The sequence below is a fragment of the Dendronephthya gigantea genome, unplaced genomic scaffold, assembly GCF_004324835.1.
Source record: "Dendronephthya gigantea isolate DGI-Jeju-01 unplaced genomic scaffold, DenGig_1.0 000115F, whole genome shotgun sequence".
NCBI classification, from domain to species: domain Eukaryota; kingdom Metazoa; phylum Cnidaria; class Anthozoa; order Malacalcyonacea; family Nephtheidae; genus Dendronephthya; species Dendronephthya gigantea.
In genome coordinates this window covers 87,023-100,408 of record NW_021163125.1, presented here as the reverse complement: position 1 = coordinate 100,408, position 13,386 = coordinate 87,023, and the positions used below count along the sequence as shown (strand labels likewise).

Here is a 13,386-nt window from a genome sequence, read left to right as displayed (position 1 = left end):
GTGTTCCGCGATTTTCGCCACGCGTGCCATGAGCGCAGAATATTCAACATGTTGAATAATTTTGTGCACGAGTGAACATTTCCTCACAGTGTGCGCGCGTTCTAAACTATTAGCTCAGCAATCAATGCCAACGCGCATGCGTCTTTTCCATGTTTTACTGAAGTCAAGATGGCGGCAAACAACTCACCAGTTGCTGAAGCAGTGTTGGAAGATAAATTGGCCGATTTTTGGCCCGATTACCCTTGTCTGTACGACGTTCGAAGTCCAGACTTTAAGAACCGGGAGATACGCGATAAGGCGCTTCAAGAACTGGCCGAAAAACTCGGAACAACATGTAAGATAATTCAGATTTTATTAGCGCAAATTAATGCACAAACAATTATAATTTTGAAGCTAAGCTTTTATATATATTTTTGAAGGTAAGACCGCGCTTGTGTTTAGCAGCTTATAACTAAACAACCCATAATAGTTCCTTCATATAACTCACCCGATTGTTTGTGTGCCTCTAGTAATGCAACAGTAATCTTAGGCCTAGATAATGAGACGATAACATCACTAAGCTCATTACCATCTCATTATCTATTGTTCGAATTGTACTATTCTACGCCAGTGGCGTAGGAACCGGGAAGACACGGGGAGCACGTGCCCCTCCCCTCAAAAAAATTAAGGGGATAGCAGGCCCATAAAAAATTAATTTGATTGGAGACTAATAATGCAGAACGCGAATATATGAATATTAGTTGTAGTTGCATTATGTCTAGAAGGTTCAATTAGCAAAAATATGGATTTGCATCGATTTGAAACAAGATTTTTCCAGTGTGATTATAGTTCTTATATTTAGTTATCTATATAGATATTACAACAATAAAAAGTCATAAAAACCAGTAAGTGTCATTACAGAGGTCAGTAGACTATGAAGGTATATGTTAAGGTATATCACTAGACTATGTTGCTATACATACAAATGGAACAAGTTTACGTGAAGTTTGACTCACATGCTCTCTACGGTTATAAACAGTATATATTTTCAGGCTAATCTACTTTTGTGTAGATTCGCACTAAACGACCTACTAGTTTGTTAAAACACACACACACGATTGTTTTCATCCCTTAATGAACAAGAATTGTTGAAGATTGGTAATCAACCGTCATACTTTGCAATTATTATCGCTAACATTAGTCTTGCCTTAAAAGTGATCCACTAACTAACTTGCATTTTCATTAGAAGGGTAAATTAGCAAATAAATTTCGCATGGATTATAAACAGAAATCTAGATTTTTAGGCGTGAAATGTGACTGAGTTGATTTGACCACGCAAAGCATGATGGTAAACACACAATCCTTAAAATATTCCTTGCATCAATAAACACCGACAAATACATCCTATGCAATCTCCCAGCCATCTTCATAGTTCATCCTTGTACCAAACCCTTTGTATCCTCGCATGTTAACGTTGCACGCAGTGTACGGAAGGACCAGGGCACGAGTATGAACCGACTAGGCATGTGCTAGGAACCGATTAGGGCGGTAAAAATAACCCAAATTACATAATGACTGCAACAACTATTGCCGAAAATTATAGTCCGTTTATTCAGATGAGCAGTTCACCAACGTTTATAATTTATATAATGATTATCAGTTAACTAACTGTTCTTTGTACAAGTCTGTCTAGATTACTAGATGATCCTCTCCGTAGTAGAGCTAAAATGTAGCACACATGCACACAAAAAATGGATACAAAAGTAAATACGATTATGTTGATTTACTCAGTTCAACAACAAAGGAATACCATGTTGTGAAATTCAGATAATTCTTTTCCTTACGAACTCGTCGTTCATAATGTAAAAATATTGGGATAATTTCTCATAACATTGCTTTCCTCTCCGTTAAATAGTTCTGAATCAATCTTTATTAATGAAAGAGTCCCACAGCGCTTCTTCAGCAAAAGGTCTCTTATCAATCTTGTGATGAATCAGCCACGCCACAAACTTTCGAGCTTTACGATCACCAAGTTTCTTCAAATTCACAGGGTTTCCTTTCAAAATATTTCTCATTCGATCAAACTGAGATCCAAAAGGGTGTTCACCTTTTGTTAAGATGAAGAAAGCAATCATACCCGCTACCTGGACATCCGATTTCTTTTTGAAAGGACCTTTTTCTTGTTTCTCTACTGCTTCAATTACTTCTGTTGGCACCCATCCGGGAGTGCCGTTAGCGTCTGTTTTAACCGTCGTTTCATCCTCTTTTAGAACGCGGCTTAATCCAAAATCTGCCAATTTCATGCGACCCTCGATATCAGCCAGGACGTTTGATGGTTTTAGATCTCTGTGCAATATTCCTTTACCATGAAGAAATTTAAGTCCTGATAGAATTTCTTTGATCATTCCTGGACCACGCTCTTGTAGATGTTCAATACTGGATGCATGAACAAGTTCCTTTAAGGTTTCTTCGCAAAGATCAAGAATAAGATACATGGAGGTATCGTCACGGTGAAAATGTCGATAACTCACTATAAATGGTGAGTCGCTTGTTTTAATAAGATCCATAATTTCCCTTTCGTTTTCAGCTATTTTATCACACTTTTCTACCTGCATTTTCTTAACAGCAACTTCAGTCCCATCCTTCATGAGACCAACATAGACACTTGAATATCCACCATCGCCAATTCTGAATTGCTTGTCGGCGACAAAAGCCTGCATCGGAATGCCAATCTTTGAAAAAAAAACACGATAAATATTCCACAGTGAGAAGAAAAAAGCAAGAACACATTCACAGTTTAAAAAGTATTTTCTCAACTTCTAAATATCGAAATCTCAAATCAATGCTATATTTGCAAGTGATTTTATCAGAAAGACATAATTCGAATGAAAATCTTGTATACGTTGTGCACAATAGGCTTATGCTAGCCGGGGGGGGGGGGGTGAAGCTGCTGCTTGAGCCCCTCCGCGGTGTTCCGTTCATTGTTTGAGCAAAATATTCCGGAATGTAATAATAAAAATAATAATAATAATAAGAACTTACTGACTGAGAGTGAGGTCTGTACGGTAAAATATCAAACGGAGGTCGTGCCGTATTGACCGAGCGATAGCGAGGTCAATACGGCACGACCGAGGTTTGATATTTTACCGTACAGACCGAACAATCGAAGTCAGTAAGTTATTTATTATATGACTTAATTTGGAAAAACCATAAACACGAATAATAATTCATTTCCATTCAATCCAGTCAATAAAAATTGAGCGTATTGCCCGTGGGCAATATGGGAAAATCCCGCCTCGTCAGCAGCCAATCAAATTGCAGGATTTACAAAAACAAACACTAGTCATATAATAATATTCTATATTCTACGGGTTGTATCAAAAACGTACCGCCTATTGAAATCATCTTTTGTTTGACTCTGAATGCCATAATTATTATTTTGCGAAACCGATGCATGCATTAGATGACGAGATTAATTAAGCGAGACGCTTAATTTGAAAATTTAAAACTAGGAATCCGAGGTTAGTGCAAAGTGCCCCCTAATACCTAAGTAACCAGGCTTTTGTCCCTAATAAATGAGTCAGGTAAAAATAGTAAGTAAAAATGCGAGTTAAAATATAAAGAACCAAGTTAAATGTTAGCCTTAATAAAACAGGAAATTTATTGCTAATATTTTGATTGCTCAATATTACACGATACGAAAATATGGCAAAATTTGTACGCTGCCTTCAGTGGGGCAGACATAGGAAACGTGGTCAAGCTATTTTTCAGCTTACCCGGTTGGTGACTGAGAGTAGCAACATCAATAAACACCGAAAAAATACATCACATGCCATGTCGCATCCATCCCTATTATAGTTCATCTCCGTACCAAACTTTGCGAATTCATGTGCAACGGCACATGCGCCGTCTTTAGGGGGCTAAATCCTTTAAAACAAAACCCACACCACGGAGAAGTAATATTTTAATTTACAGTAAAGGTAAGATTCCTCTATATGTTTGTGAACTTAGCAAAATGGATAGAGAATTAAAAAAATAAAACAAATTAAACTGATAACCCAACTAAAAAATGACCATAAACATGAACCACGCCTACCTCCCGGAAAGTCTACTCTATGACTTACTCACCCTTTTAAATTTTCACCAATCTGCACAATACTGGAAAGAAATTTTGCACTAAAAAGATTTCTCCAGGAAAAGAAAAACAAAACAAGTGGGCCAGTTGTGTAAAACTATTTAACTACATTTTGCATAGTTAAATCCTAGTTAACTCAGAAATACACGACTCTGACTTCTGCCCTTAACTACAGTTATAAGTTAACTAGTCTTTTATACAACTGGCCCCTGGTAGTATGGTGGTAAAACGCTACACCAGCTGGTGTAGAAAAAATCGATTGAAAAATTCGGAAGACAAAATTTTTTTGTGCAAACTTTGCCTCAGCAACTCCCCTCTCCCCAATTGAAAGGGGCCCATCACGCCATTAGTTGTGTAACCTACCCAATCTAACATATCTATACTCATCCATATATATATAGGCATGGTTTGATGCGCATCTGAATGGTTAATCTTTGTTTTTTATATCGCGCGAGTTCCGTAGTCGCGGTTTGGTAGGGAGTTGATTATGTCACCGATTGGCTACAAAATGCGCGTCATCGAGCTGCGATGGCCTTTGTTCGTAAACCTCCCCATAGCCTTAGGTTATTTTGCAAAACTTATTATACAATCTCACATATATTTAAAATATTACCTCTTCTAGCTGGTTACAGTTCGTTGTTGTCAACTTCTTAATTTTCTCACGATGTTCTACGGACCTTTTAAGGATAGTTGCAATTTCATCATGACCAAGGTGAATGCTCCATTCAAGAAAATTCATTCCTCGCCCTTCAACAATAATCTTTTGCTCTCTCCACATCGCGTTGTCTTTCTCATAAAGAAGATTGACCAAGGCGACGAAGTTGTTTTTAACAGCTATTTGGAGGAGTGCTAAAACAGTGGTGCCAACATCAGCACCCTGTTCAACTAAATACTTGACAGCTACAAAATCACCAACACGAACAGCATGGTGCAAGACTGTCCCTCCGTTAGTATCATTGGCATTTACATCAGCGCCGTTCTGGATAAGATATTCCACCATTTCTAGCGAATCTTTTCCAAGAGCACTGTGCAACACTGTCAATCCGCTATTGTTTTTTGCATGTACATCAGCGCCATTTCCCACAAGACATTTCACCATTTCTAGCGTACCTTTAGAAACAGCAGAGTTCAACACAGTCTCCCCGTCATTATCCTTGGCATTAACATCAGCGTCCTTCTCAAAAAGATATTTTAGCATTTCTAAGGTACCTTCAATAACAACCGAGTGAAGTACTGTCTTCCCGTCATTTCTCTGAGCATTTACATCAGCGCCCTTCTCAACAAGATATTCCACCATTTCTAGCGAACCTTTTACAACAGCACCGTGCAACACTGTCCATCCGCTGCTTTTTTTTCCATTTACATCAGCGCTATTTCCCACAAGATATTTCACAATTTCTAGCGTACCTTCATAAACAGCAGAGTGCAGCACTGTCTCCCCAAAATATTTCTTGGCATTTACATCAGCGCCCTTCTTAACAAGATATTCCACCATTTCTAACGAACCTGTTACAACAGCACTGTGCAACACTGTCCATCCGCTATTATTTTTGCCATTTACATCAGCGCCATTTCCCACAAGACATTTCACCATTTCTAGCGTACCTTTAGAAACAGCAGAGTTCAACACAGTCTCCCCGTCATTATCCTTGGCATTAACATCAGCGCCCTTCTCAAGAAGATATTTTAGCATTTCTAAGGTACCTTCAATAACAACCGAGTGAAGTACTGTCTTCCCGTCATTTCTCTGAGCATTTACATCAGCGCCCTTCTCAACAAGATATTCCACCATTTCTAGTGAACCTTTTACAACAGCACCGTGCAACACTCTCCATCCGCTGTTTTTTTTTCCATTTACATCAGCGCTATTTCCCACAAGATATTTCACAATTTCTAGCGTACCTTCATAAACAGCAGAGTGCAGCACTGTCTCCCCAAAATATTTCTTCGCATTTACATCAGCGCCCTTCTTAACAAGATATTCCACCATTTCTAACGAACCTGTTACAACAGCACTGTGCAACACTGTCCATCCGCTATTATTTTTGCCATTTACATCAGCGCCATTTCCCACAAGATATTTCACCATTTCTAGCGTACCTTCAAAAACAGTAGAGTGCAGCACTGTCTCCCCATCATTATCCTTGGCATTTACATCAGCGCCCTTCTCAACAAGATATTTTACCATTTCTAGCGTACCTTCAGAAACAGCAGAGTGCAACACTGTCTCCCCGAGAGTATTCTTGGCATTTACATCAGCGCCCTTCTCAACAAGATATTTTACCATTTCTAGCGTACCTTCAGAAACAGCAGAGTGCAGCACTGTCTCCCCGAGAGTATTCTTGGCATTTACATCAGCGCCCTTCTCAACAAGATATTTTACCATTTCTAGCCTACCTTCAAAAACAGCAAAATGCAGCACTGTCTCCCCGAGAGTATTCTTGGCATTTACATCAGCGCCCTTCTCAACAAGATATTTTACCATTTCTAGCGTACCTTCAAAAACAGCAAAATGCAGCACTGTCTCCCCGAGAGTATTCTTGGCATTTACATCAGCGCCCTTCTCAACAAGATATTTTATCATTTTTAACGAACCTTTTACCACAGCACTCTGCAACACTGTCCATCCGCTATTCTTTTTTTCATTTACATCAGCGCCTATTCCCACAAGATATTTCACCATTTCTAGCGTGCCCTCAGAAACAGCAGAGTGCAGCGCTGTCTCCCTGTGAGTATTCTTGGCATTTACATCAGCGCCCATCTGAACAAGATATTCTACTGTTTCTAGCGAACCTTTTCCCACAGCACGGTGTAGGACTATCCATACGCGATCCCTTTTTCCATTAACATCAGCGCCATTTCCCACAAGATATTTCACCATATCTAGCCTACCTCTAGAAACAGCAGAGTGCAGGACTGTCTCCCCGTGAATATTCTCGGTATTTACATCAGCGCCATTCTCGACAAGATATTCTACCATTTCTAACAAACCTTTTACAACAACACTGTGCAGCACTGTCCTTCCGTGAGTATTCTTGACATTTACATCAGCGCCGTTTCCCACAAGATATTTCACCATTTCTAAGTTACCTTCAGTAACAGCAGAGTGCAGCACTGTTTTCCCGTAAGTATTCTTGACATTTACATCAGCGCCCTTCTGAACAAGATATTTTACTATATCTGTCCTGCCTTTGGAAAAAGCAGAGTGCAACACTGTTTCCCCAGTGATTTTCTTACAATTGACATCAGCACCCTTCTTAATAGGGTAGTTTACTATTTCTAAAGTATCTTGAGTAACACACAGTGCACAGTGCAGAACTGATTGCATTTCAGTTTTGCCATTAACATCAGCACCATGTTCAACAAGACATTCTATTATTTCTAGTGTGCCTTTGAAAATCGCATGGCGCAGCACCGTCCATCCCTTACTATCCTCGCTATTTACATTAGCGCCCATTTCAAGAAGATATTTCACCATTGCTGGCGTACCTTCAGTAACAGCAGAGTGAAGCATTGTCCAGTCGTAAGTGACATCCTTGGCATTCACATCAGCGCCCATTTCTACTAGATATTTTACAACTTCTAGCGTACCTTTAGAAATAGCATCGTAAAGCACCGACCACCCGCCATTTCTCTTACCATTTACATTAGCGCCCATTTGAACAAGATATTTTACCTTTTCTAGCGTACCTTTTATAACAGCATCATGCAGCACTGTCCACCCATCGGTCTTTTTGCCATTTATATCTGCCCCCAGTTCAACAAGATATTTAACCATATCTAATGAACTATAGGAAGTAGCATAGTGCAGTACTGTCCAGCCGTCTGTAGTATCCTTGCCGTTTACAACAGCGCCATTTTCAACAAGATATTTTACAACTTCTGGAGTGGATTTTGTAATTGCAGCGTGCAGCACTGTCTCCCCGTCATTATCCTTTGCATTTACATCAGCGCCATTTTCAACCAGGTATTTTACTATATCCATCGTACCTTCAGTAACAGCGTAGTGCAACACTGTCCTACCGTAAGTATTCTTACCATTTACATCAGCGCCCTTTTCAACAAGATATTTTACCATTTCTAGTGCATCTTGGCTAACAGCAGAGTGCAAGACTGTCCATCCATCAGTATACTCGCCATTTACATCAGCACCATTTTCAACAAGATATTTTATGATTTCTAGCTTACCTTCAGTAACAGCATTGTGCAGCACTGTCCACCCGTCAGTATCCTTTCCATTTACTTCGGCGCCTTCTTCAACAAGATGTTTCACCATTTCTAGCGTACCTTTGCTAACAGCATAGTGCAAGACTGTCCATCCATCAGTATACTTTTCATTTACATCAGCGCCCTGTTCAACAAGATATTTCACCATTTCTAGCGTACCTTCAGAAATAGCAGAGTGCAGCACTGTCTCCCCGTCATTATCCTTGGCATTTACATCAGCCCCCTTCTCACCAAGATATTTTACCATTTCTAAGTTACCTTTAGTAACAGCAGCGTGCAGCACTGTCTCCCCGTCATTATCCTTTGCATTTACATCAGCGCCATTTTCAACCAGGTATTTTACTATATCCATCGTACCTTCAGTAGCAGCATAGTGCAACACTGTCCTACCGTAAGTATTCTTACCATTTACATCAGCGCCCTTTTCAACAAGATATTTTACCATTTCTAGTGCATCTTGGCTAACAGCATAGTGCAAGACTGTCCATCCATCAGTATACTCGCCATTTACATTAGCGCCATTTTCAACAAGATATTTTATGATTTCAAGCTTACCTTCAGTAACAGCATTCTGCAGCACTGTCCACCCGTCAGTATCCTTTCCATTTACTTCGGCGCCTTCTTCAACAAGATGTTTCACCATTTCTAGCGTACCTTTGCTAACAGCATAGTGCAAGACTGTCCATCCATCAGTATACTTCTCATTTACATCAGCCCCCTGTTCAACAAGATATTTTACCAATTCTAGCGTACCTTCTGTAACAGCAAGTTGTAGCATTGTCCCCCCGTCTGGATTCCTCGTATTCATGTCTGCACCGCATTGTTTAACTAAGTATTTGACAATTTCTATTCCACCAACATAAACAGCATGATGTAAGGCAGTATTTCCCGAATCATCTTTACAATGTATATCAGTCCCACAATCTTCAACGAAATATTTCACAATTTCTAATGATCGAGACTGTATTGCACTCTTAAGAACTTTAGAATCGTCCTGAAAATTATGTTCAGGGCCATAATGAACGAAATACTTAACAAGATCAAATAAACCATTTCTTATCGCTATCGACAAAACTGTTTCACCATCTTCGTTCTGGGAATAAATGTCTGCTCCATGGTCAACTAAATATTTAACAAATTTTTGATCTACTGGACTAAACTGAAAAGCACGCCAAAGAATTGTCTTCTTCCAACGATCTTCTTTGTTTTCACCACATTCAACTTGCTTTCTTATTTCGTCCCAAAATTTCTGTTTTCCTTCTTCACAGACATTTATGCTTCCACTTGCCTCTTTCTTTTTCTCAAAATCTACAAATATGCAACATGAAGATGCAATTTACATGAAAAAGAGAGATTAAAAATAAATAACCGGGCAGTGCCTAACGAAATTTCATTGCGGTTGAGACTCCCGCAACAATTTATCGGCTCGCATTACGCAGGCATGAATGATTTCTGGAAGAGGTGAAATTATACAATAATCGGGAGAAAACGGCTGTAAACTGTAATATCTATAACTTTGTCTCCTGAACAAGGCCTAAAATCCGTTCACGTCAGGGATTTATTTCGGGGAGTTATGCACCTCGAAGGAATACATATTTTCAACACATTCAAAGGGGACTTTGGCGAAATATGCCTTATAATTATATAGTTCTTCCTTGAGCACGAGCTACATTGTATCAGGTGATAAGAAAGTTAAAAATGTGTCAACGGGTTGTAGGGTAGAAATTTAAATTATTGAATAGCCTGAATGGTTCCCACGGGATATTTATTATTTTACTTATTTATTTAGTATCGCCTTTGCCAATAGCGAACGCAATTGCCTGGGCAAATTATTGTGGAACCTTGATGGTTAGGGCCGTAGCTATAGCCAGAAGCTTAATTATGGGTGTGTATATTCATATATTCATCTAAAGGCGGATTTCCGGGATGGAAGACGATAGGATTTTTACTTCTATCATAGGACACTTGTTTTAAATCTCACCGCCATCACATTCTTCGTTTTGAATGCCTTTTTCTTGGAGTTCATCATCATTTTCTTTCTGTTTATTAACAGACTGGGATTGTTTATTTTCGGACGAAGCGATACTATTGTTTTCCGTAAAGCTTGAAGTTACGTCGCTGTCCTCCTCGTGGGACATCATAACATTATCATCTTCCATGAGTTCAGTCATTCTTATATTATTTTTTACAATCTTCATTGGTGCTTATAACAAGATCATATCATCTTGCCTGATTGACATCTTCGAAATAACGCGATGGGAATCTGAAAACCAAGTTATTAATTACTGTTAGCTCCAAATGTTTAAAACTGTCGAAAAATCACTATCCCGCGGAAGCACTATCTAATTTTCGTCAAATCGGCCCTGGAAGGATAACAGCTATCTTTGGAGCCAATTTATAGCCGAATCTAGACCATTGACCAGTCACTTTTCTTTGTTTACGTCGGCGCGATTGTCTATAGTGAAGAGAAAGCACTCAGACGAGATAGCAGCCGAATAGTCGTTCCAGTTTAATTGTTTAAGTAAAGTTCACGGCTTTATCTAATGTACTAGCATAACATATCAGTGTACACGACCCAATTTTGGTTTTCTAACGTTAATCTAGCCCAACTATATGTTTCGGTTGTATATCGCGTATCGATGATCGACAAACAAACGAAAGAAGAATGCTTTACATGCACTTCTTAATTCAAAATGCTGTTTGCTAACTTGCTACGCTAGCCCTGAAATATTGGCAAGTTTTTTATGAAACGAAAATATGTCTAAAAAAGACTTTACAAAATTCTAAGCAACACAACAGCTAAGGGGTTTAGACCAGTCACCATAGAAAGGGTCAACTGTACGATCAAAGTGTGTATTATTTATACCTTCATGTTCATAAACTGTAACTGAAACAATCGTCTTTAAAAGGGAATCAGTCGGGCAAAGAAGACGAATGTATGAATACGCACCCTCGATTTTGCCACCTTGTTATTGACTATTCTAGGGCTATTCTAGGTATAGTTTGGGTCTCTACGGTTTATTAACACTGCTACACACAATATGCCTCGCACAAATATGATACTCGATAGTCCCGTGATTATTAGTTGCGTCTCAGTTCTGTGGTATTGAACAAATTACTGACTAATCAGGGTTCTTCATTAACTTCCTACCTTAAATACTTGATATCCAACGATGACGACACCGCACCTAAAATAAAACAAATATAACTTTGATAAAAAACCCTTGTAGTCTTCTTTCCGGACTAATCTTCGATCACGAAATGAATGTCGTCAATAGTATTATTAGTTATCCAATAATATTAGTTAGCCATCCAATCACTTTGTTGTATGAACTTGTATCATAAAATAATATGGTTGTATGCTGTATGTTCTGTCGATGAAGTAATCACGGCGGAAGTAAGATTGCCCCGAATAGTAAACGAAACTAGTTCTCAGGCTTTAGTAGGGTAAAAACCGTCAAAAGTACACAATAATTGGCACGGCCGTATTTTGTGCATTTTAAAACATTTTCAAACTAAACTTTGCCATTTTAGTAATGCTAGTATGAATTTAGTAGCTAGCTGTCGTTATTTATTTCCGTCTTCTTGCCTAGATACAAAGTTAATAGACTAACATGCAAATTGTGCCATTCTGGTAATATTTCGTTATCAAACTAAACGATTGCTGTGATTACTTTACAAATCTCGGAAACACGAATAATTTTTCCGTTTCCATCATCTGAAATATTTTATTTTTAATTTTTGTACCAATGAATTTATTAACAAGATATTTTAAAGTGCTACTGCAACGAAATTTTCGACCCCCTTTCTTATTAGCTCAATTTAAAGTGCTTACTTTCCTGATTTCATTTCTGAAAACAGAATCAAAATTGGCTTTCTCAAAATGTTTTTATAGCTCTCCAAAGTCGCGTTTTTTGCCACTTCCTGTGCGAACTTTTGCTCCACCATATTGTGGTTTGTGACGTAGAAAAGAGTACCGATTCGTAGCATGGCGTAAAAATACTAGTGTTAGGTAGCCTCGTCAAGGAAGAAGCTGTGTTTCTTACAGTCGCGACTAAGCCAGTATTCATCAAAATTAATATTAAATATCTATACATATGTTCCTAACGAAAAGATGGATCGCCAAGTGGAAGAAAATATTGAATTTTGTTCCGACTTTCTGTTTCATGGTGCGGTTCTTTGCGCGGCTAAGTCGATTTTAAAGATTCGTATATGACTCTTGTTTAGCAAGATTCCTTAAAAAAGAGTATTGAAAGACGATTCTGTGCATACATTTGATGTCTGAAGAATCGTAGCACAAGTTGAAAGCTAACAGATATATAGGCAAAGGCTGATTTTATCATCAATGCGAAGATACTTCGCGCGCACATGCATTCATGATGAATTATGGTGATGTTGGCCTTGGTGTCTATAGTAATGTTAACAAACATAAAGGACACGCCCACATGGGAATTAAGGTTATTCTAAATATAGCGATTATGATAGAGTTGTTGACAAGTACCTGAAGCGAAAGGAGCGAATAAAATATATGTCTATTATACGATCGTACGATCTCGCGAGATATAAAGAACATTATATTGGCGACGAAGATAAATAATAATACTTGAACGATGGCCGAAGAGCTAGATCAACCGCAACAACAACCGGCAATACAGATCATGCAATCTGTAACGATGAATCCTATGCCAGAATTTTCCCCAAATGCAAAAATTGGCACAAGTTTAGCCACAAGATGGAACAATTGGCAAGCAGACTTTGAGATGTATTTAACGGCAAGTGGCATTACGGATCCAACCAGAAAACGAGCATTGTTACTCTACCAAGCCGGACCAAGAGTGCGAGAGATTTTCAAGCAAATCCCCGAGACTGGAACAGACGCAGATTACGACGTCGCGAAGCAAAAATTGAAGACGTATTTCGATCCCCAAAAGAATCGAAGGTACGAAGTATATCAATTCAGACAGGAAACACAAGGAAACAACGAGACCTTAGACCAATTTCATACAAGGCTAAGAACATGCAATGTCAGAAACATGTGAATTCGG

General features: G+C 38.8%; 1 protein-coding gene across 1 annotated transcript in view; it reads right to left on the bottom strand.

Annotated features, from left to right (window-relative positions):
- Positions 1-1,901: 1,901 nt before the first annotated feature.
- Positions 1,902-13,386, bottom strand: part of LOC114535277 (serine/threonine-protein phosphatase 6 regulatory ankyrin repeat subunit B-like) — a 46,853-nt gene continuing 35,368 nt past the window's right edge. The window contains exons 2-5 of the mRNA XM_028556649.1: positions 8,526-9,649; positions 6,314-8,465; positions 4,728-5,917; positions 1,902-2,711 (exon numbers count right to left, since the gene is read on the bottom strand). Of these exons, the coding sequence (XP_028412450.1) occupies positions 1,902-2,711; positions 4,728-5,917; positions 6,314-8,465; positions 8,526-9,649 (5,276 nt within the window). The remainder of the gene's footprint in view (positions 2,712-4,727; positions 5,918-6,313; positions 8,466-8,525; positions 9,650-13,386) is intronic.